Below are 25,232 nucleotides of genomic sequence, written 5' to 3'. Positions count from 1 at the left end.
AAAATAGAAGTGGGGAGGTGACCCCAGACTGCCAGTAAAAAACGAAGAGGGGAAGTAACCCCAGATAGGTTCCCGATACATAAAGATAAGTAACCCCAGATAGGCTCTTGATACCTGAAGTCCTTCTGGAAGGGATTCTCCTTCCAAACAGTAACCTCTCCTCCTCCCTCTCCATCTTCCATAAAAATAAGTGATGTGAAATGTTCATTATTCATTTATATTTATTTCTCATTGTTTTCTGTTAGTAAAATTGTGTTTATTCCCTAAAAAATGTATTTTTTTTTAGTATTTTTGGGGGTTTGGAACACAAATACTATTTACATTATTCCTTATGGGAAATATTGCTTTGGTTTTCATACGTTTTGGATATCTAGGAGGTTCCGGAATGGATTATGTACAAAAACAGGTACTACTGTACTAGTTTTGTAGACAATGGAAAAGGAATATCGATGGCCATTCCTCTAATAATTAAAAGCTATACATTAGAAGACGTAAATTTTATTTACACGAGTACATATTAATTGTGAACTTTTATACAGCATTATCTGTATTAAAAATTTTTACTATTTGAGCTAGATGTAAGTACATACCTGTAATTTACAAAATATTAATGTATTCATACACTATTTGTTAAAGTGCTTATAAAAAAATAACTGTCATTTTGACAGGCATCTCGGTTCAATAAATAGCTATGACTGCTTTCAAAAGAGGGAGTGACACAAAGGTTTGTTAGTTATCAAAACACAACACTTTAAACTGCTAATTCCATTATTTCTTCATCTTCAGCAAGAATTCTGTAAAGCTAGTTGTTGACTTACGACCTATGCAAGTTACGACTGGTCGACTTTACGACCACCCCATCTCCCGCCTCTCCACACACACACAGCTCACGTGCTCACTCAGTGTAAGCAGTAGCCTGGTACAGTGCACATCCTCTGTGTCCATTGTGTCTTGCGTTTATCTATCCCATTTTCAAGTTAAAAAAGTAAAAGAGAACACTAAAAAGATCAGCAAGGGCATATACTGCTAAATTTAAGCTGCAAGATGTAGCTGAAGCCGAGGAAAGAATGTTCATTTGCTAATGACTATTATCGTGCATCGGCAACATGGATGAAACTCCCACAAGATTCGGTATAGCACCATCAAACTCGACCGTAGACAAAATTTGAGAGAAACTTATTCTAATTAAAACTATTTGGCATGAAAGAACACATTTTACTGTTTTCACTCCAATAAAAAATATATATGTACTAAAGCTCGTAGTATTGTAATGAAATCAAGTGAAAATACCGAATGCAATCTGTTGATTTTTTTATGCAATAAACATTGCCCTCAGCGCCATCTACAAAAAAAAAAAAAAAAAAAAAAAAAAAAAAAAAAAAAAAAAAAAAAAAAAAAAAAAAAAAAAATTCTTTCACAATGATACGTATTCAAGTGATATTTCAACTTGAAAATACTTGGTATAATGTAAAATAACCTTGTCCCATGTCAATAGAGTATCGAGATTCATTTACGCTATCTAAAAACAAGAAAATCGCTCCGATCCGAGTTCAGTACAGCAAAATAAACTTTCCTCACAATCGCCCTCAGCTGATTTCCACAGTACAATATTCTTACAGTAATTTAACATAGGCCGACTTTAGTCCAAATCGATTTACGACCGGTTGGTTGTAACCAATTGCAGACTAAGTTGACAACTAGCTGTATAATTCATGGCAGACACAAAAATCAAAGATATCACATTTCAATATGTGCTAAAGCAGCTATATGATCATCCAATTTTATAAAAGATGAAATATATTGGCTCAGTAAGTTCTATACTGTACACTAGTATTACTATTTGGAATAGCACTTGGTTTCTTAAGTTGAAATTTTACTTCTGTTTATGGAAGCAGCTGTGTATGATAAGATTCTAGTACAGATAATCTAACAAATTTCCCATACTGACTGCTAAACCATGATATATCACTTAACAAATAAACTTTTTAAATATTAACTATTTTCGATAAATCTAGAGATCTGCTAAATAAGTAAAGAGGCAAATACGATAAACACCATACTATTATTACAAGAATCAAGAGAAAAACAAAACATTTCAACATCACTTCCAAGGCCTGCTTGTATACCAAGAGTGAAATAAGGGAAAAATGCACTGATACACTGCATTTATGAGTACTACAGCACTACGTAATCTGGAAACATTTTTATACAATTCGATGACATACCAGCTTTAACCAATACGTACTGCGTCTTTCCAGCACCAGGACACATGGCTAAAAGATCATTCACCTGCTCAATGAGCAAATGCATGTACTGGATGTTAGTGAGCTAGTACATGTACTGTATATTAATGAATTAGTGTAGTACACACATTATTCAGTTCCTAATAAAATTCAACCTTCTGTTTCAAGAAGCAAAACGTCCAAGCCTTAATAAACGATGTTCCTGCTTGGTCTACTTTTGAGAATATATTATTTCCTAAAATATATAAAGGTAATTGGTTTTATCCTAAAATCTAGTACACTCAGGTGGTCGTAGGTCGGGGCTTCAGGATGAGTTTTCCTGTATCGTCACATGACATGTTAAAATCTACTAATACTGCTCGAGTTCTTGAAGTAATGATAGATGGAGAAACAACTTTTCTATGTATGCCCATGATAAACAGGAGAACTGCAATAGGAGAAAATTTTATAATTAAAAATGTAATAAAAATATTGCAAATAGACTGTGCTCCTGGCCTTCCACTTCCAATGGGGAAATGAATGAAGGTAAAGATGGCAGCTTTGAATTACTGAAAATTACAATTCAATACAAGCTTCCATCTACTTTTACATTGACTTTAAATTTTTATTTTCTGATTACAAACTATTCCAGTATGCATCAGGCTTGTAGTACTGTAATATGAACACTGGTATAAAGTGTTTAGAAAAGTATTATTTATATTAAGTTAATTAGACCAAAGAATCAAAATACACAACTCATGGGTTTAACCAAAACGCTTTACCAATAATAAAATTTAACTGTGGTTCCTTAAATTTCATATTTAGATAAATGGAAAATGAACAAAATTTTGGCAATATCCTTAATTACTAAAACCTGATATTTACTGATGATAGAAGCTCAGATGTTTGTATAAGATATACCATTGATATATTTAGATGTGACATCAGTAAAATATAAAAAAAATTCATTTTAGCTGTGTAAACTAAGAACACTTATCACAAAAACATACAAGCCATTAATGATGTGTATCTGTAAAATTTTTAACTAGAAGTACTCTGGAATATACTGAATAAACATAAAATAATATAGGTCCATTACTCGATGATCATAGATTATCTATATACCTAAATATATTTTTGATAGAGTAACCTCTCTGTCCTCAAAGGGGTTACTCTAATTGTATCCGAGGGTACCATAAGACAGACCAACCAATTACAAAGAATTCACTTATTGTTGGTCTCGGCCAAAAAAGTGCTGGATGGCACATCACAGAATACAAAGAACTCCTTTAAGGACTTGTGGCAGCTACCAAAAATAGGTTTTCCCTGTGTCAATGGCAGCTACGAAAAATAGCGTTTTCCTGCGTCAAAACTTTTTTTCCTTAATGTTTCATCTGCCTTCCAAGGAATTATATAAAAATTTAGATTCATAACAATGCAAATATAATTGGGCAAAGTATGGGTTAGTGTTTAGCATCCACATGAATACCTATTGTTTGTTGATTGTGTAACTGTATATAGAATTGATACCAAAATATTTATTTTTATGGCACAAGATTTCTAAATGAGAATCAATATATTTATTGTATATGGTAACAATACATCTAATCATCATGTAGTATACTGACTTCAGTGCTTCCAAGAAGGGATAAAAAAAATTTCCTGTGCCTTCAGGATTATTTTTTTTTATTATTAACTATTAAAATACTAAAATTCTGTATGAACAGTAGCTATAACAATAACTGTTCAGATTGTTTGTTAGATTCATTGTTCCACACCCCCATTTACTGAAGATAGGTTGTTCAGATACTGTTATATCAAATCACTGACATGAACAGGTATATTTGATCAACTGGCTGGTGCTTCATCAGTATCCTCAGTTTCTTCAATGCTTACATGCACAGGAATCCAGCATATTTAGAACATTTACACTGGCTTCATATAATTTTTGAGAAAATATTTGCTAAGCAAAGGATTTTTAGAACAAAACTTTTAAAGGGCTTCCCTTTACAGGCCTTCTAGTCATCATAAATTACAGAGTTTTTCATAACACATACACATTGACAATATACTACACAATATTCTGTATTCAAAGAAAACTCAATCATGAGTCAATAAAATGGGAAAGTAAATACAAAGTAGTATGCCTGTTTGATTTTGTTATTTGAAATATATACAGCTAAAGCTTTCTGCTGTATATATTTTAAGTAACAAAATCAAACAGATGAGCTAACATACCTAACTAATAGAACTGGCCCAAAAGGCAAGTTATTAGTGGAAATACTGGGCGTATGGGTTGCCAGATGCCACAGATTCCTTGCTTTACAATCTTTGATTGTTTTTAACTGGTTTCCAGCTGGCACTAGAAGATTATGCTATTGTTAAGACCTCAGGTTTGTAAAATATGAAAAATGCAAATTGATTAAAAATTTGCCATACTCTCAAGTTGTGTGATACCTTATTATTGGATCTTTCAACTTTTACTTTTGACATTTATGCAGGCAACTTGTGTTTTCCAGTTCAAATGTGCAAGTCAAGATTAAAACCCAGTATTGAACTTTATAGTTTGGCTGATAACTATTACTTGTTTACTATTTTTTGAGGTGTCATATCTTTTTCTGTTGATAAATTTAGAAAACATGACTACTATTGTATTTTGTACAAAAGACTGAAAGCCAGCTTATAAAGCCCAGCATTACTTTTGTAATGGCAATGGTAGGAATTCAATTGGCATATCTTATGTTTGAGAGTGTAGAATATGGCAAGGTCCTCCATATACCAGCTATTTTAAATTTTGCTAAATAATTATTTGTTTGCTGTTAGAAGGAACAATGTGCCACTCACAACACCTGTGTGAGAGATCTAATTTTCTATTTTAAAAGGGATACATAAACTAGCATGAAAAATACAGAATAATATTGCTGAAGCATGATCAGATTGGTACTGAAAAAGTTGTAAAAAAAGAAATTACAGTCAACAATCAACAGTTTAGCTTCATGCTAGCAGTACAAAGCAAAAAGCAAGAGCTTGTATCTTGTTTCAAGGTGGCTGTATGGAAAAGTCATCAAAGGAAAAGAATGGAAGTGTCAAAGAAGCAAAAGGATCCCCCAAGATCCTATTGTATGCATATGACCTAAAGTTAATAGTACAATGAAATGGTCTTGAGTGTTTAAAATGTGGAGGAATGAAAAGGAGATATTGCAACACTTAAGTTCTGGACATTCAGAATTCCTTCTGTACTATGATTTTCATCTCTTATTTGATTCTTTCTGGTATGTGTTATGAGTAGAAATGTGACTCAGTGGTATATTATACTACTTATAGCATTATTAACAAGAGATGCTCAAGATTACAAAATTAAGAGGGTAGTATGCAGAATAGGGAGACAAGGATATTCAGTGTTGCTTGGTAGGTCAAAGCCCGTTGGCCAGTCAGGCCACAGTGCCAAGTTAAGTTAGGTTAGGAAGTTGAGTCTGATTAGGTCAGGACAAGCATTCTTAGAAAGCTTAAGATTTTTTGTGCCTACCCATTTCTCCCTACTCTGCATCTGCTCCATTTAAGCTATGGGTTTTTCAATGCCAACCCTATTTAAAAACAGCTAGTAATGAAGATATGGTAAAGGAGGATTATGCTGAAGAGAAACATGGGGGAGGCTTCTTTGGATTAGAGAGAACATTTTTCATCCTGACAACAAATTGGGTTGTGATGATGGCATTGTGATAGCAGTACAAAGCTGCAGCTTGCATGAAGTGGAAAATGATGGCTAGCTGGATGAAATGGAGACAGGGAGCACAGATAAGGAGTGAGCAGGTAAGCTGAGCAGCAAGTAACAGCACATCAATAATAGACTGGTGTTTCTTAAACTTTATGAAATAGGGTTAAGAAACAGATGCTGACAAGGAAACTGATTATTCTGAAGCAGGAAAGGCCAAAGCTTCAGGTGCACAGCTTTCTGTGGCCAGTATGGCCTATTCCCATGGGGAGTCCACTGATTGGCAGACCAGATCTACCAAACACTGATTATTGGCCTTGACACAACAGTTATTAGTAAAGGTCCATCTCAAGCATTGAGAAAATATAGTATACCCTTGCTAACAAACTCTGAGAATGCTGAGGCATACTTAATTGATTTCAAAGTTAACAGACATCACAGCACTTTACAAAGTCAATAGTATACAAACACTTATCAAGCATATAACATAACACAAACAGTGCATTTACTAACAATAATGAAAAGTAATTACCAAAGAAGCTAGTTACTGGCAGCAGAAAATGGCTAAACAATAATAATTCATAAGAAACTTAAAAATTTGTTAGAAATACAAAAAGAAACACTAAAACCTCATCCTTCGTTCATCAATTATTATTTTTTTTTCTTTTTACCTGACAGGCTTCAGACTATCAGGAAGCTTGTCAGTGAAAGGATTTCCAAGAGCAGCTGCAAAGGCTATTGCCAACTGCAGGCAGCAATCCTCATCATACATCTACCAAGCAAAGTGGACAGTTTTCCACAGGTGGTGTCAAAGACACTACATTTCATCTTCTGAGGTGACTTTAGCACAATAGCAGATTTTTTTTGGCTATTTCTGAAATCTTCCAAGCATTAGTGACTTGCACCATTAAGGGTTACAGAGCCATGCTCAATTCAGTGTCCAGGCATAGAGGCCTGGAACTTTTTACAAGTCAGAATATTAGCAACTTGCTTAAATCCTTCAACATTTCGAAACGATAATTCTCCTTCTGTGTCTTGGAATTTAGATATCATTCTTTGATGGCTTTCAGATCCTCCATTTGAACCCTGGAAGCCTCATCGCTATTATCTATCAAGAACCTCACTAGTATCCTTGAACTGACAGACTAAGAGGAGCTCTTTGTCCGGTTAGAGCCCTTAAACATTATCTTAAGAGAACCAAGAGACTCAGGGGTCCCAGTCATAACCACTGGTGTTCAATAAAGGATCCCTGTTGTTCGATGTTTAAGAACGCCTTAGCCTTTTCCTTATAAGATGTAATCTCTGAAGCCCATAGTAATATTAAAGCAGAGGCATTACCCAATTTGAAAGTCAAAGCTCATGATATTATGGCAGTAGCCACATCTTCAGTGTTTAAACACAATTTGTCAGTCTCTTCAATAATTCAGTCTACATAGTGGAAAAGCAGATCCATTTTTGCATCCCATTGTTTATGAGATGTGGAAGTTATGTATGAAAACTTCAGTACATTAGGACTCTTTTCTATGGCTGGCATGGTATTGGGGAAGGAAGGACAGAGGTATATCTTCTATTTATCCATTCCCTAACCTTGGTTTCAAGTGATCGAGTAATGGGAAGCCTTTAGGGGGAGAGGGGTACACTGTACAAGGAGTTCCCACCAGTCGTTGGTTTTTAATGGTTGGGTAGTGATATTTCAATGGTTTGTAGGTAAAGCGGTCTGGTTATTTTCTTGTACTGCACCCAGTACAATGGCATTTATTACCGTAGTTGATTATGTTTTGGCAACCCTCTGTCTACTCCTCCGTTGCAAAACACCCACTGTGTAGAGGTGACCTGAAGCTTTATTGCTGCGCCACTACAGGTTAAAGTTGACCACAAAACCAGAGGCAGTATCCACATGCTATGGCTCTCTCACCAGGTAAGGGTACAACAAGCATTGTTTCAATGCTGACTCATTTTACTGAAGTCAAATTCATTTCCATTACTAAGTATGGTTTGAGTAGTTGGTGTTCAGGTTGCCCACCTCTTATATTGTGTGATTCAGCTTTGTAATTACTTAGTAAGTAACTTGTATAAAAACTACACATTTGTAAAAAATAAGGTTTTATATACACTTACCAAGTAATTATATGATCGGAGCCCTCCCCCCTCCCTTCTCATGGACACAGAGCATGAATGAATTGGGCTCTTTAGCCGGTTTTTACCTATGCTTCCCTGAAAATGGGCAGGGTCAGTTACCTACTCCAAAACAATAGAGCACTACAGCAAATTTTTAAACTTAAGCTGCCGTGAAAGTTAGGAACTTACAGCAATGTCATTACTTGAGAAGTATATGTTATAGCAATATAATTACTTGGGAAGTATATGCAAAACCATTTTATTATTAAAATTTAATTTTCATTATTATTACTATTATATCAAATAGTTTAACCAGACTACTAATTCAACATTCTCAACGCTTATAAAGGCTGGCCCAAAGGGTTTGGTCTTGAAGAATATCAGTACTATTGGATATTACTGAATATCTGACAACTCTTAAACATTTACAACCAGACCTCTAAGTTACTGCTCTAAAATCCCAAAAGGATGGCCCAAAGGGTTTGCTCTTGACAAAATACATTAGATCTTATTGAATGTAATTGTAACTTTTTAATACATAATTGGATTAACTGAAAAAACAAAGATTTGTTTCCAATACCTGATATATGTTGTTGGTTAAAAGTTGGACTTAATCAGTACCCATGTGACCAATTCAAGATGAGTTAATATTACTTCATTGTGGATTCTTTTTTTAAAGTGAAGGATACTTATGACAATTACTTCGACTTTTCATTGTCAATCTTTATTTCACAATGCCTATCAGCTATTGACAGATGAAGGGTGTTAGATAGTAACCAATCACTGATGAAGAACCGGTTTATTTTAGCTAGTCTTAGTCATTGCAGCCTTGGTTACTTCACCAGCATCCACATTTCCTTTAATGCCTACATGAGCAGGGACTCAACATTTTCATTAGGGGATTTTTATAATACAGTAATAATAATTGTAAAAAGCCTATAGAGCAGTTTCATACATTTAATTAATTTTTAATTTTCTGAATTTGAACAACACATTAACGATGAATTTTCACCTGCATGAATATTCTTATAAAAACTTTAATTATTCAAACAATGCAAAAAGAGGACTTTCATATAATGTTTGAATACAGCGGTATAGAGAAATTATACCTTCCTTGTAAAATTTCTGCAACTGCAACAATGAAGCTTATCCATGAAAGTTTTCTCAAACAGAAATCTGAGGTCAAAGAAAAATAATTGAAAATACTTACTTAAGGCCGATGCAGCAAATGTGAAGAATAAATGGTTTAGAAGAGACTGCAGAAAAGTGGCATCCTGTGTAACAGGATCTGTTAACCAAAGGTAAGCTCCTAAAGCTGTACATGCAGCAACAATTACCAACACCACTGTAAATTGAGAAATATTACAGAAATCATTACTATTTACTTCACTGCAACCTTGGATTTTGAGAGGTCACATCATAGTAGCTATTAACTTCTCCATTGCTCTACTGGCAACGTGATGTTAACAGTAACAAAACACAGAATATTCAATAGCCTATACAGACATCACTATACTCTGGCTACAAAAGGTTGAGACTCGAGGGTGATTAGTACTGCTACCATATTTTCTTAAACTCGTTCAAACTTTTAAGAAAAAAGGGTGACAATTTGGTAGATTTGGGAAGTGACCACAGGTCACAGTAATAAGAGGATTGTCTGTCACCTCCCTCCATTTGTCGGTACAAAAGCAAAACACAAGAGATCAAAACATTACACTGCTTAGACTTTGCTGTACATTTTTAGAGTTGCTTGAAGCAAAATATAATTAGGGATATATATATATATATATATATATATATATATATATATATATATATATATATATATATATATATATATATATATATATATATATATATATATATATAATATATATATATATACACACACACACACACATATATATAAAGTGTTCCCCCGTATTTGCGGGGGGATGTGTACCAGACATGCCTGTGAATACTTAAAACCACCACTAAAAATGCTTATAACTGCCTGTCTTGAAAGTTCAGATACCAAATATATGTATACCTTAAATAACACCCTACTTCAAATTTACCAACAATTGCCAACCTATTAATCTATTAATCTTTGAGGTTATATTATTAATATAATTTCAAAGTCATCTTAAACATTTTACCATTAAAAATATATACCTACAGCCAATAACCCCAGTAGGAGGGTAATGCCGTTTTCGTTCCTTTTACTGTACCTCCTTTCATTTTCTCTCTTCATCTGACTTCCCACCCTCTCCTAACACTTGATTCATAGTGCAACTGTGAGGTTTTCCTCCTGTTACACCTTTCAAACTTTTTACTGTCAATTTCCATTTCAGGGCTGAATGACCTCATAGGTCCCAGTGCTTGGCCTTGGCCTAAATTTTATATTCAACTCAACTACAGCCAATAACAGAGAGAGAGAGAGAGAGAGAGAGAGAGAGAATTTACATGATCTTGAGTGGGCAACACACACTCCCCCTCCTGTCACATTACTTGCATATTTGACAGCTGTTGGACCCCAGCCATCTCAGCTTGGCTACCTGGAGTTCAAAGACAAGATGCGGGGTAAAATGGATTTTTTCATTTTTACAAAAAATTTTTATTTATAAACTAAAATCTTGCTAATTCACTTTAGTATTTTCTTTAATGAAGTGATATTTTTGCTGTTTACATTAATATTGATGAACCAAACAAAAACTTCTTTCAGTTTTCTTCTGAGGATTGAAAAAGAAACCCACAAAATCACTTTGTAACTTGTGATTTTGTGGGTTTCTTTTTCAATTAATATTGATATTTGAAAATTAGTAAATCATTTATCATACAAAAACATACATCTCTGTAAGAGAGAGAGAGAGAGAGAGAGAGAGGAGAAGAGAGAGCGAGAGAGAGAGAGAGAGAGAGAGAGAGAAATGAAAGATTATTGTAGTATTTCTGTAAAATACTTTCACATATGATTTTTATAATTATAGTTATTAATATTATTATTATTACTATTACATTTGAAAATATTTAAAAAACATTATATACATACATAAAGTAAAAATTCCATAAAATATCAGTAGTAGAGAGAGAGAGAGAGAGATGAGAAGGACCCTGAGAGAGATGAGAGAGAGACGAGAGAGATGAGAGAGAGAAACACTCGCTCCCCTCCTGTCACATTACTTGATATATCTGACAGCTGTTGGACCTCAGCTTGGACCTGGAGTTGGAAAGAATGATGCGTGGAGGATTTCCTTCATTCTTACATAAATTTTAAATTTATACTAAAATCTTACTAATTCACTGTAGTATTTTCTTTAATGAATGATTGCTCTTTACATTAATGTTAATACAGGCAGTCCCCGGGTTACGACGGGGGTTCCGTTCTTGAGACGCGTCGTAAGCCGAAAATCGTCGTAAGCCGGAACGACGCTTGGAAATATGTCTTAAACTAATAAAAAGTTATAAAAACCTTACTTGTAATCCTTTGGTTACACTACATGTTGTTTCCTGTAGTTTTATGTACAACCTGGAGTTATTTTCATAAAAGAATGCTGGTTCTTGAAGGTAAAAACTATTGTAATCCTCTGGTGACACTACATTCTTGAAGTTTTATGTACAACCTGGAGTGATTTTGCAAAATCTTGAGGGCTACAAGACCAGCTGATTACTATTTACGTATCATATAGACTAATTAAAGTAAATGTATCTTTAAATAGGCTTTATATATTAGTATCAACAAAACATTTCCTGCCATGAGTCAGAGGCGTTTAATGAAACGAACACTTCTCTGTCCTATCTGTTCAGAAAATAAACGTTACGTCAATCCCCGAGACCATTGTTGCCAAAGCTCTCGCTCTCTCTCTCTCTCTCTCTCTCTCTCTCTCTCTCTCTCTCTCTCTCTCTCTCTCTCTGATCAAATTACATGGAAACTTGACATACGATTGCCCTAATATACGAATGTTTTGAGATATAACAGAAAATTTGCGAAAATACAAGCTTTGATATACAACGAAATATTTGAGATACGATTTTGCGATGAGTGTTAGTTGTATAGGCGACCGATAAATGGCGTTCAGTCTGTTTGTTTGTTGGTGCTGCATGTTAACACGTCATAGTTTTAGTTCGTTGTATTTGCGCCTATTTTTCGTGTTATTTTGTCTATTTTATTATTAACCATGGGTCTCAAAGCTAAAGACAAAGCAGGTGAGAAAAAAACCCAAGAAATATTTCGATGGAAGCAAAACATGAAATTATAGCAAAGCATGAAACGTGGCGTTCGTATCGTCGATTTGGCAAACGAGTATGGTCGAAATCCTTCTACACTATCCACGATCATCAAGCAGAAGGGAGCTATATAAAAACCCCCGAGACCATTGTTGCCAAAGCGTCTCTCTCTCTCTCTCTCTCTCTCTCTCTCTCTCTCTCTCTCTCTCTCTCTCTCTCTCTCTCTCTCTCTGATCAAATTACGTACTGGATAATGTCTCTCTTTGGATACTTCGATTTTGCCAAATATTGAGGGCTACAAGAACAGTTGATTACTATTTACGTATCATATAGACTAATTAAAAGTAAAGTAAACTTATCTTTAAATAGGCTTATATTATTAGTATCAACAAAACAATTTACTGGCATGAGTCAGAGGCCGTTTAATGAAACGAACACTTCTCTGTCCTTAACTCGGAGCGTCGGAAGACGCCCCCTCTCTCTCTCTCTCTCTCTCTCTCTCTCTCTCTCTCTCTCTCTCTCTCTCTCTCTCTCTCTGATCAAATTACTGGATAATGTCTCTCTTCGGATACTTGGAATTTGCGTTGTAATCTAACCAGAAACTTCGTTTTGTTATTATTACTGGAAACAAGCAATGATTTTTTCATTATTTGCGCTTTTGGACTGTTATATGTAAACTAGTTATGTATTCATTCGCTCGGAAACTAGTTCCGCATATGAGGCGTCACTAAAAAACATAGAAAAATACAACATAAAAAGTGTCAAAAATCATCATAATCTCAAAATTTTTGTTGTAATCTAACCAGAAACTTATTTTTATTAATATACTGTGCTAAACTATAAAGGATTTTTATCATAGTATGCGTTTTTTAAAAGCGTCGTTAACTCAGAGTGTCAAGGAAGCGTCAGCGTCGTAACCTCGGAACAAGCGTCGTAACCCAGGACGGATTTTTCCATTGAATATTTAAGAAAAAAGCGTCGTAACCTCGGAACGTCGTAAGCCGGAACCGTCGTAAACCCCGGGGAACCCGCCTCCTGTATTTGAAAATTAATTTATCATACAAAAAACATACATATCTGTAAAAGAGAGAGAGAGAATTATTATTGTTATTATGTGATATAATTTAATCTTATTAAACTTGCTAATATATTGATCAATATTAATATTTAAAATGAGTAAATCACTTTTGTATCATAAAAATTAGCAATTATTTATCGTCAGAAAACCCCGCGAATAGGCGAATTCTCCTCAAATAATGGGTAGATATTGTCCAAGAGAGAGATCCGCAAATCTGGAGAACGTGAATATGGGGTCTCACTGTATGTATGTATACCTTTTATATATATAATATATATGTACATATGTTATACATAAGCATATGTACATACACATGGCATATATTACTCTAAAACAAAGTGAGAAGGTGAATAAAAGCAAATAGCTGGACTGTACAGTTGTATATGTCCACTCTCAGGATTAACCTTAACCTCAGGTTATTCCTGAAAATTTACCTTTTTGGATTAGGATTAAATATCTCCTTTGGCAAAATGGGAAACGTGTCAACGCCACTAATTGTAGGAAAGTCTCAAGCTTTCGTAGCTCGAGTATAAACACTGTAAGCCAAAACATACCATACTATACACTAACTTAATGATATGTAACCTTTAAAAGAAGCAATTTTGTTAAAAAACTATATTTAACATTAAATTACTCTAGTTGGAAGCAGAGAAAATAAAATACTCAACCAAAAACAACAAATGCCTAGGTAATAACACTGGTAAGCATGTAAGGTGACTTGCCTTTCAGGTTGCAGGGCCATTCCTCACCCCTTACATGCCTTCAGACTTTTATCTGACAAAGCCAACCCACAAGTTGAGGTCCGTGGGATTTAAGCAAACATACAAATACTGAACAAATTCTCATTTTTCAAGCCAAGAAGATCAGTGAAGAAAGAAATCTTGTTGCCCTTCAGTGGTATTATTTTATTATTTGTTAGTACAGTAACCTCTCTCAAACATATTTGGTTAATCATTGTGGCTACATCAGCAAATTCATTCTTTGCAATATCTTTTCTTTTCACTTTTCTCTCTGTGGCCCACAAGGGGAGACTGATAAACAAGCTTCTTTGAAATTGAGAAATACCCAGAAGATATGAAGATATTTTACTTATACAAAAATCTCACTGGTATTACTAAGTACTAGCACTAGGTGATCAAACTTACATTCTATACTTATTAAACTACCATGTACCACATGAATAACTAAGGCATAGTATTTGAACTACAATATGCCAAAAGTAATACTCGACTGACTGCGACTACGGCTATTCAGAAAAAGAGATGATGTTCTCATGACAAGGAAAAGTGTCATCTACAGATGACATTAGGATTACCAAGATGTACGATGCAATCACAAAGGTAAGCTAGCAAGTCCAGACACAACAGACTGAAGAAGACCTCATCTTTGTTTGCATAACTTAATAAGAGAGTTGGAAAACAAGATCAGTAAGAAATATTTGATGTAAACTATAATTGGAATGACTGCTAAAAACAAAAAGTAAGTTTTTCACTATTTGGTAAAGGTGCAAATGTTGATGTTGCCAACATGTTCCCAAAGACCAAAACATGGAGGTGGTAACAAAGCCAAGAAGTTTTGAACAAGGCAAGAAAGGCCTCTTTTGGAAGATATCAAACAGACTTTTGTCTCCCTGGGAGATGACATCATGATGATTCAAAGGCTGCTGAGGACCACATAACTTTGTACTGCTTTCCAGTACAAAGATTTGAAGCTGATGTTCATTTTGATTAAACCTTCCTCAGAATTCAAGGAGCAACTTTCTCAGTCAGGCCTATAAGGGGACTGGTGTGAGGATGAGGTGCTGCTCTTTCCTCGTTACATTGCTTTAAATTAACCAGCCTATGGGTCAAAGTATTGACTCTACTGTACTTTCAGATATTAATCTATCAGCAATGAACTATGAATAGCATGATTCACTCCCTCAGACCCAGCTTTCACACAACACTGGAAAAGGGGGGGGGGGGGGGGGGGGGGGGGGGGGGGGGGGGGGGGGGGGGGGGGGGGGGGGGGTGGGGGGGGGGGGGGGGGGGGGGGGGTTGCCGTTGGGGGGGGGGGGGGGGGGGGGGGGGGGCTGGACCAATTTTAACACTAATGATTATAAAAAGTATCCAACTGATTCCTGCAAGGGTGCTATCTGTTGGAAAGTTTGGGTCTAGATTCAAAATACACTACTGCTATAACTACCTAACAGAAACGATGTGACAAGTGGTAAATATTACCAGCAGCAACTGTACATCCATTTGGAACTGATACCTTACCATATTACTTCTAATGTTTTGTGCACTGTCTACCTGAATTCTCTTCTGGTCTAGGTATTTATCTACTCAATTTTTTTTCCAAGATTTTCTGGATTGGGCCTTTCCTACTGGTCATTGTCCTGCTATTTCCATACCACAAACCCAACTCATCTTAATAGTTGCCCTGTCGGAGAGGGTACTAAAATTTAGGCTATTGAGTCAAGCACCGAGGCTAAAAGGAGGATGCAGTTATGGGCCAAAGCAAACATTCTTCAATAATGCTTACAGTGCAACAAGAGCTTTACACTGATCACCTTTGGGAAGGACAATATACTAAAGTATACTTTGCACACCAATCGGCTATGGTACTAAAAGTCATATGTAGCAACATTTTGTCCCTCAGCTGCAGTTCTTTCTGCTTTACAGTTTTCACTACTCTTTGATCTTTTCCAACCTAGCCATCCAATACCTTTAGTTTCCTCTAATATTTACCTGTCACTGAAATTTTTTTTGGACAATATAGTCTTATTAACCCTTAAACACCGAAGCGGTAAAAAAAAAAAAATGTCTCCCGTGTGCCGGAGGTGTTTCAGAAGCTGGAAAAAATATTTTTTTCAAAAAATCACAGCGCGCTTAATTTTCAAGATTAAGAGTTCATTTTTGGCTCCTTTTTTTTCATTGCCTGTAGTTTAGTATGCAACCATCAGAAATGAAAAAAAAAATTCATTATCATATATAAATAATGCGATATATGATTGCGCAAAAACGAAATTTCATATATAATTGTATTCAAATCGCGCTGTGCGCACAATGGTTAAAGGTAACAAGTTACCTTTTTTTTCGTTGTAATGTACACTAAATTGCGATCATTTTGGTATATAACACATTGTAAAACGATAAAAGCAACACAGAGAAAATATTATCACAAAATAATGCATGAATTCGTAACGCTCTGACGTAAACAACTATTTTTTTCAAAAATTCACCATAAATCTAAATATTGTCCTAGAGACTTCCAATTTCTTTCAAAATGAAGACAAATGATTGAATATTACTATACTGTAAGAGTATTAGCTTACAAATGCAGTTTTCAACCATATCTGATGAGTTAAAGTTGACCGAATGATCGAACGAATGATATATATTTTTTTTATATGCCAATTATTTCGGAAATAAGAAAAGCTACAATCTTCAAATATTTTTCGTTTTATTCTACATGAAATTGCGCACATTTTCATATATAAAACTCTATGAAATGCGTAATATGAAACTGAGCAAATATTCCGAGAATGGTACGTACGCATTTCAGAGATTTGTGGCGGAGAATCCGCGCGCGGAGGGAAGGAAATTTTTTTTTTTTAAATTCACCATAAATCTAAATATTGTGCTAGAGACTTCGAATTTGTTTCAAGAGGAAGATAAATGACTGAATATTACTAGACTGTAAGAGTTTTAGCTTACAATTGCGTTTTCGACCATTTCGATAGAGTCAAAGTTGACCGAATGTGTTTTTTTTTCTATTTATCGTGATTTATATGCAAATATTTCAAAAATGAGAAAAGCTACAACCTTTAATTATTTTATTTTGTATTCTACATGAAATTGCGCACATTTTCATATATAAAACTTTATGTAACGGCTAATTTAAAATGGTGCAAACATTACCACAATCGCACGTATGATTTTTTCGGAAGAGACCGCGCGGACGTAAAGAAAATGTTATTTTTTTCATAAATTCACCATAAATCGAAATATTGTGCTAGAGACTTCCAATTTGTTGCAAAATGAAGGTAAATGCTTGAATATCACTAGAATATAAGCGTTTTAGCTTACAATTGTGTTTTTCGACCATTTCGGTAGAGTCAAAGTTGACCGAAGGTTGAAAATTTGTCACTTATCTTTTTTTATATGAAAATATTTCAAATTGATAAAAGCTACAACCATGGGTTGTTTTTAGTTGTGTTGTCATGAAATGCCCACATTTTCATATGTAAGACTTTATGTAACGGTTAATTTAAAATGGTGCAAACATTACCACAATCGATTGTATGATTTTTTCGGAAGAGTTACCGCGCGGACATAAGGAAAAAGTTTTTTCATAAATTCACCATAAATCGAAATATTGTGCTAGACACTTCCAATTAGTTGCAAAATTAAGGTAAATGATTGAATATTACTAAAATATAAGAGTTTCAGCTTACAATTGCTTTTTTCGACCATTTCGGTAGAGTCAAATTTGACCGAAGGTTGAAATTTTGGCACTTATCGTTATTTATATGAAAATATCTCAAAACTGATAAAAGCTACAACCATGAGTATTTTTGTGTTGTATTCTACATAAACATGCGCACATTTTCATATATAATAATCCATGTAATGGCTAATTTAAAAGGTGTACAAAAATTATGTCAAAGTGACGAAATAATTTCCGAGATGTGTCACAGATACTTTTTAGTGCGGCAAGAAAGAAATTCGCGCTTGCGCGCCTGCGTAATGATTGTAAACAAAACAACACCTTGATCCGTGAACTCCCAGCATCCCCCAAGGGGCGTGATTCAAGAGTTTTCGGCTGGTAGGCCTAAAAGTATTTTTCCGCGAATTTTAAAAAAAACTTTTGTATGTCGACGTAAAATACGTCCAGTCGGCACCCGAGAGACAAAAAATGTCGACGTAAAATACGTCCAGTCGGCGTTTAAGGGTTAAGCTAATTTATAATAATACCCTCAACCTATTTTACATCGACTGGATACCGTGCATCTCAGCAACTTGCCCATTTGTGATATGATCTCCAATACTCCAGCCATGCATCTTACAATTCTACAGTTACTGTAATATAATTCCAACACTCCATTATTCATAACAATAATGATATACAATACCAGAGCATTGAATGAACATTGAAATGCACTAATTTACAGCTACAAAATGGAACATACAGTCAATAAAGAGAAAATGTACTCTTAAGAAAAAGCAATCTCAAAATAAACAAGTAAAAAATGTGCCATTTCTTTGGGCCAACTGAGTGTTCCATACAGTGTATAATGCTGTGCGAGTTGTGGCTCATGCAACTTTTGGCCACGGCTCAGTGGTGGCCTGTCCTATAGCATTGCCAGATGCACGTTTATGGCTAACTTTAACCTTGAACAAAATAACAACTAATGAGGATAGTACTACAATTTGTTATGTTTGATGACGGGAGGGTGGATGATCAACATAATAATTTGCAACTCTCTAGCCTCAATAGTTTTTAAGATCTAAGGGCAGCCAGAAATGGTGTGGACAGAAAAAGTGTGGATCTACAGACAAAGCCATCTCAATAGTTTTCATTCTTTTAAACGAAAATTTAAAGAAATTACATACTTATACAGTAGCACAAAGTAAGTATCTATGATACTTACCTTACAGTAAAAGTAACACCAACCCAGAGACAAAAATATATAAATATTCATCAGTCACTAAAACCCCTAATACTGTTCAATAACATACTTTTTACAACCATCACAATGTAGTCAAGTGAGGGAAAAAAAAAAAATATGCCAATTCCCAAGAGAGCAGCTCCGGATAAATCTGCCCGAAACTGAACCACATAGAAGACTTGTCTCCTAGCAAGAGAGTGGAAAGCAGCCTGGGCATGAGCAGTGGTATCTTTGTCTTTTAGGATATGGCAAGTTGGTGAAGTTACTGAGCTACTGTTTGGAAAATATCTATTTAATATTAAGTGGTTTGTAGGAAAAAAAAAAACAATTACAGTAAATGCAATAAAATATTTATCCATACTAAATTACTTGAATATCAAAGAACTTACTTCTCCATCGTGTTGTGGCTGGCTGAAGACGCGCAATAACCTCAGTGAGTCTTCTTTCAAAGGCCTTTAAATCTGAAAAATATATTTTTATAAACTGTGTATAAAAATAAATACTAAATTTCAATAGTATATTTGCTTTAATATGATATTGTTAGAATACAATAAAGTTTTGTACATACTTACCCGGCAGATATATACTTAGCTTATGTCTCTGACGTCCGACAGAAATTCGAATTTCGCGGCACACGCTGCAGGTAGGTCAGGTGATCTACCCCCCTGCCGCTGGGTGGCAGGAATAGGAACCGTTCCCGTTCTAGAACCAGATTTTCTCTTCCACCTGTCTCCTGAGGGGAGGCTGGGTGGGCCATTCATCGTATATATCTGCCGGGTAAGTATGTACAAAACTTTATTGTATTCTAACAATATCATTTTTGTACATGCAACTTCCCCGGCAGATATATACTTAGCTGATTGACACCCTTGGTGGTGGGTAAGAGACAACTATTTACTGAATAGACAGGTAAACAACATACGTTGTAGGTAATAAATAAATAAAACCTTGGTTCCTACTTGTTCAGGCGGAAGATTCCATGGCTAATGCCTAGGAATCTGCTTCGCCTCAAGAGTCCTCAGCGAGGATGTGACCTATGGCTAAGAGTTCTTGTGGGTCTGTCGATGGGTCTTCATCCATTTACTCGACAGAGCCTCTTACATGACAATATGCCTATGCCTAGTGGCATAATTAAGGAGCACAACACCGATCCCGATCACCTGATCCTAACACGAGGGTTAGTGCTTAAGTTGAAAAGAGTTATCCCCAAACTCCTTTCAAACAACCCAAAGAAAAAACACGACGTTAAATAAAATTTAACTCAACTAGTTAAGGATCAGTATCGGCTCCCTATCCCAGCAATGTATCCGCAGACACGTATCAACCAAGAGAGAAGGATCTCTCGTAGGTTATCTTGACATCCTTCGGATATGGGAAGTCAACACAGAGTTGCATCTCCCGTATGTGACAGCTAATATGTCCTTATGACATATTGTTAAGGAAAGAACAAGAATACAGAAAAGCTCGCACTTCATGTGCTTTTAATTCTCAGCTGTTTGAAGGAATCATCAATGCACTTGTCAAGTGCTTAGGAGATCACATTGTCTCAAAGAAGGCCAGGGCATTCTTTGATATAGATCTCTTCTGGGTGAAGCCTGGAGCCCTGGCTAGCGCCTCGCGCCTGGCTGGAGCCTTGCGCCTGAATGGCGCCTAGAGCTGGCTGGAGCCTTGCGCCTGCTGGCGCCTCGCGCCTGGCTGGCGCCTGATTGGCTCCTCCCTCCTGGCTAGCGCCTCGCGCCTAGGCTGGGAGCCTTGCGTCTGGCTGGCGCCTTGCGCCTGGATGCTTTGGCAGAAGACTTCATGATTACTGTCTATGAGTCTGCATGCCTCAAGAGTTTTCAGCGAGGTAGGGACCTATGACTGACAAACCCTTCTGGATCATGTCAATGGGGGCTAGCCCGCTTACACGACAGAGCCTTCTCGGATCGTGCCAATGGGGGCTGACCCACTTACATGGCAGAGCCTTACCTGTATCATATCAATGGGGACTAGCCCTCTTACATGACAGAGCTTTAGGTTTCTCTTTACTGGAAGGAGCCTTGCAACCTGGATGGATCCTCAATCCTGACTGGAGCCTACCCTTGAAGGAGCCTGGCACCTGGATGGCGCCTGGCTGGCTTCTAGAGCCTGGCTGGCTCCTAGAGCCTGGCTGGAGCCTCGCGCCTGGCTTGGCTCCTCCACACTTGCTGGAGCTTCGAGCTTGGAAGAGTCTCTAGGCTGTCTGGCGATGTCCACATCGGACACTCTTATATCTGTCCGATTTGTTCGCCTCTGGCGCATTTGCGCCAGGTTGGAGGCCCGCTCCTTCTCAGTATCCGACCATGACAGAGTTCCTTGGAACTGTCCGCCTCTGGCGTTTTTCGCCTGTATTGGCATTTGGCGCCTGGCTGGCGCTACATTGTCCGAGAGTCCTGAACAACACATAGTCTATCAGGAGACTGGAGAAGGGTGGAAGAAATTCTTCCCCTTTGAGCTTTTGGCCCCTGGCAAGGGGAGGTGATTGTAGTCAGCTTTACATCCAAGTAGACGGACAGGATATCTAACAATACGAGAGAGAAGAGGTCCTTCCTCCGAGGAGGATCCTTCGTGAATACTTTCCTTTGCTAACGAGATCTCGTTCATTACATGGTTTGATGAGGTTCCTCGTTGCAGAATCTTCCCTATCCTTGCCCGAAGGAAGGGAAGGAGTCTGGAAGTCGAAGAAGGGACTCCGAGCTGAAATTGGGCGGAACCCTGATTTCTAGCCTCTATTGTATCCTTCTGAATACCTTCTGGGAAGCATTTCGAGCCCTCATCGCACCCCGAAGACTCTGTAGGCAAAAACGTTTTAAACCATCTCTTTCTGTAGATGAAAAAGTAAGTACCCTGTCGGGCAACGAAACTTCTATCTGAAAGCGTTGCGTCAGGAATAGAGGGTTTTAGTTCTTTTGCCAGACATACTATGCTGGCAAGAACCCATTGCCGAGTCTCCATTGAATCTGATGCGAGATTCCAATGCACAAATAATTCACTTGTCTTCTTGGTCGTTTAGGGCTAAAGAGAAACAAAGAATTCCTTCATAAACTTTCTCAAAGAAGTTTGATGAGGAGCAGTTCCATTTTGTCGGACGGAACACGAATCTGTGGCCACAAAAAGATCCCATTCGAAGTACATGATATCCTACTCTTTGTCGTATTGCGGTATCGTTTAAGATCCCGAAGATCTTAATCTTCTGTTATCTCTAATTCCCCTTGTAGAGACAGAGTATAGCATTTTACTGCGTTCTTTGATAGCAGATATATACCTAGGTGATTCTTCCCTCTGAAAGTGAAGAAAGAACCTCGCTATGTGGTTCACAGAGGTATCGGAAGAGGACAGTTTCCTCATTCCATCTAGCCCGATCTGCAGCAATTCTATGTCTTAGCCATGACTATTGTCATTTACCTTGAAAAATCCTCTCATTCATGTCCACTTCTGGTCAGTCTGCACGCGGAAAGACTCCGAGTGGAGAGGTTTCTCAGGTCTATTTATAATAGATTCTGATAGAATATCCAGATACTCTTGGAAAAGCCTTACGAAACATGCTGTGAGAAGAACGTGACTTCTGTGAATCCAACCTCTCTAAGGCCAAAATGAGGCATTCATCCTCTCTTCCTTTGATGCCCATTTATCAATTTAATATCTGTTAAGAATTTATAACTAGGGGAAAAAAAGACTAAAGTTTATTCCCTTCTTTAATTAAAGATGTCGTATATTGCTACCTCTCTTGGTTCGAGGAAAGGAAGCAGTCTATAGGAAGCCTGTTCGTCTTCTACTTGCGAAGAGATCTATGAAGAAGACTTTCCGCAGGTTCTCAAAACTCTTTTCAATAAATGTTAGACATACGTTTAACAGTATTATCTTCGATCGAGAAGGTTCTCACGGACATGCAAAATCTTGCATCGAACCTTTAAGGATCGTTACGTTCCGTGTCTGTTCCCAAATAGGTTCTCTTTTGTTAACGCAAACAGGGCGAAAAAAAAAAAAAAGAGATTCTCGATGCTCTTTGCGATATGAGAGTCGTGGAATTGGCCTAAGTGATTAAAATAAATCATTTCATCATTCCTTGTAAGCGACCCCTTTCCGATTAAATGGGTGACGAAATCAGGAACGAATCTTGACCGTTTACCGAGCCTCCGAGAGGCTACTGGTTTGTTTGTTTGTTTGTATGGTGTTTTTACGTGACTTCCGAACCACGTCGAGAGTGAACTTCTATCACCAGAAATCCACATCTCTCACTCCTCAATGGAATGGCCGAGAATCGAACCTGCGACCACCGAGGTGAGAAGCAACACCAAACCAACCACTACTGGACTCTTAGGTTAATAACTCGCTAAAACGAGAAAATATCTTGGATGGTGCTTCTGGCGCATTGCACCAGGCTGGCGCTTCTGACGCAATTTGCGCCAGGCTGGCGCTTCTGACGCTTTGCGCCAGGCTGGCGCTTCCTTCTAGTTCTTTTAAGGTTATGTGCCAGAACATCTGTGCCTTTATGGTACCCGACATCCTTCACGTGTTAATTCCGTTCTTAGTAGGAAAAACTTTTATATACGTAGTATAGTCCATTCAGGGAAACAACTTCTGCCACTAAGAGAATGTTTCCCATCCGACTCGCCCATCTTCTCTTGAGCAATATCCGATTCTAAAAAGGTTGTGTGCGTTTCTCGAAAGGATGAGAGAATTATATTCTATATTCGTTGCTCTGCCGTATTAGAATCCTTTATAATACTGTCACATTGTGGTAAACAGCATTAATCTAGGAAACCTTTGTAAGGATACTAGGAATTCTGTATGTTAACCTCGGTATGTGCATAAGACTTGACCATACCGTAGTCTTAAAGTGAATTCTCTTCTACTACATTCATCTTCTACTAAGCATGTACTCTAATAAGCCATGTTTTCGTAAGCAGAGAGCATCATATAATATAGAGTTCCGCTGCGTTAGAATCCTTTAATAATGTTACCTACGGAAATAAACAGCATGAAATGTTGTAATATCTTCTTATTGAAAGCTTCTTAGCAAAAGGCAGACAATATTTTATTTATGTTTGCTTAACTATCCCCTCAATCCGAGGACTAAAACCGCGATTGTAGGGGAGAGACACGGTTAGTTATTCCATCCCGCAGGAGAGAGACATGTAACCAACAACTCACGACGACACTACCATACATGTTACTGCGTTGGTCTCTAAGGCGCGATAGCAGTCTCCGTTAGCCGTCTGGCCTTACTCTTCCAGAGTTGCCAGCTACTCCATTAAATAAAGGAATCTTATAAAATTATTATCGAACTTCAGGAAGTTCTTATTAATGCATATTTAAGCGAAACAAGACTTCGATAAATCTAGAAGCTAAGTAGGTGTTGTCTTAACAATCCCTTTAAGCGTAGTCCTTCCTAGGAAATTCCTGGAAGGATACTGATAATTGAGTTGCTCTTACAAAGAAGTAAACTACGGTATGTGTGATTTGCCGTATCGTATTATCATACAGCAGATACTCTACTACCTTCTTTCCCTGCCGAGGCAGATAAAGGAAAAATTTTTACTGTCTTCGTTCTTTTCGTTAATAGAATGATAGAAAGAGTATATATATCTCCTTAAGGAAGGAAGTTAATCCAGGAACTCTTTAAATATGACATTTTTATAATAATATAAAGTTTCACTTATACTTACCCGGTGGTTACATATAGCTGTCGTCTCCTGAAATTCGCGGTAGCGCTAATGGTTTGACAGGTGATCCCTCTACTCCCGCCCTCTACCGGGTACCGGGAACCATTCCAACAATAAATCAGAAGTTTCATGCCTACCTGTCCATATGAGGGGAGGGAGGGCGGGCTTCGTTATGTAACCACCGGGTATAACGTGAAACTTTATTTATTATTATAAAAATGTCATTTTCACTTATATAACTTACCCGGTGGTTACATATAGCTGATTGACACATTTAGGTGGTGGGACAATGGCAGCTAAAATAACTGTTGGAATTATCCGAAGATATAGGTTCCTTACCTTTAAAGACCGCTGACTCAGTGGTTACTGCCTCTGTAGTCTGCTGGCCTTTATTGTACCGACAGGATATATGGATCCGTGCGTCGGACACAATAATAAGTACTTGCCGTTGAGGACGTGACCGTAACGGACAAGACTATAATGCCCTGCTCAGGGCGCAGTACAAATCACCACAAAATACAATGAAAAACGACGGATCACCACAACCGTTTAAGAAATACAC

The 25,232-nt window shown here is 37.0% G+C and overlaps 1 protein-coding gene across 4 annotated transcripts in view; it reads right to left on the bottom strand.

Moving 5' to 3' along the window:
• Positions 1 to 482: 482 nt before the first annotated feature.
• LOC135219612 (nuclear envelope phosphatase-regulatory subunit 1-like) overlaps positions 483 to 25,232 on the bottom strand; it is a 43,900-nt gene continuing 19,150 nt past the window's right edge. For all 4 annotated transcript variants that reach the window (XM_064256518.1, XM_064256521.1, XM_064256520.1 and 1 more), the window contains 3 exons: positions 19,376 to 19,447; positions 9,263 to 9,397; positions 483 to 2,670 (listed from right to left, as the gene is read on the bottom strand). In XM_064256518.1, coding sequence (XP_064112588.1) covers positions 2,525 to 2,670; positions 9,263 to 9,397; positions 19,376 to 19,447 — 353 coding nt within the window. In that variant the 3' untranslated portion in view covers positions 483 to 2,524. The remainder of the gene's footprint in view (positions 2,671 to 9,262; positions 9,398 to 19,375; positions 19,448 to 25,232) is intronic.

Source organism: Macrobrachium nipponense, chromosome 1, assembly GCF_015104395.2.
Source record: "Macrobrachium nipponense isolate FS-2020 chromosome 1, ASM1510439v2, whole genome shotgun sequence".
NCBI classification, from domain to species: Eukaryota; Metazoa; Arthropoda; class Malacostraca; order Decapoda; family Palaemonidae; genus Macrobrachium; species Macrobrachium nipponense.
This window is presented reverse-complemented; position numbering and strand designations above follow the sequence as displayed.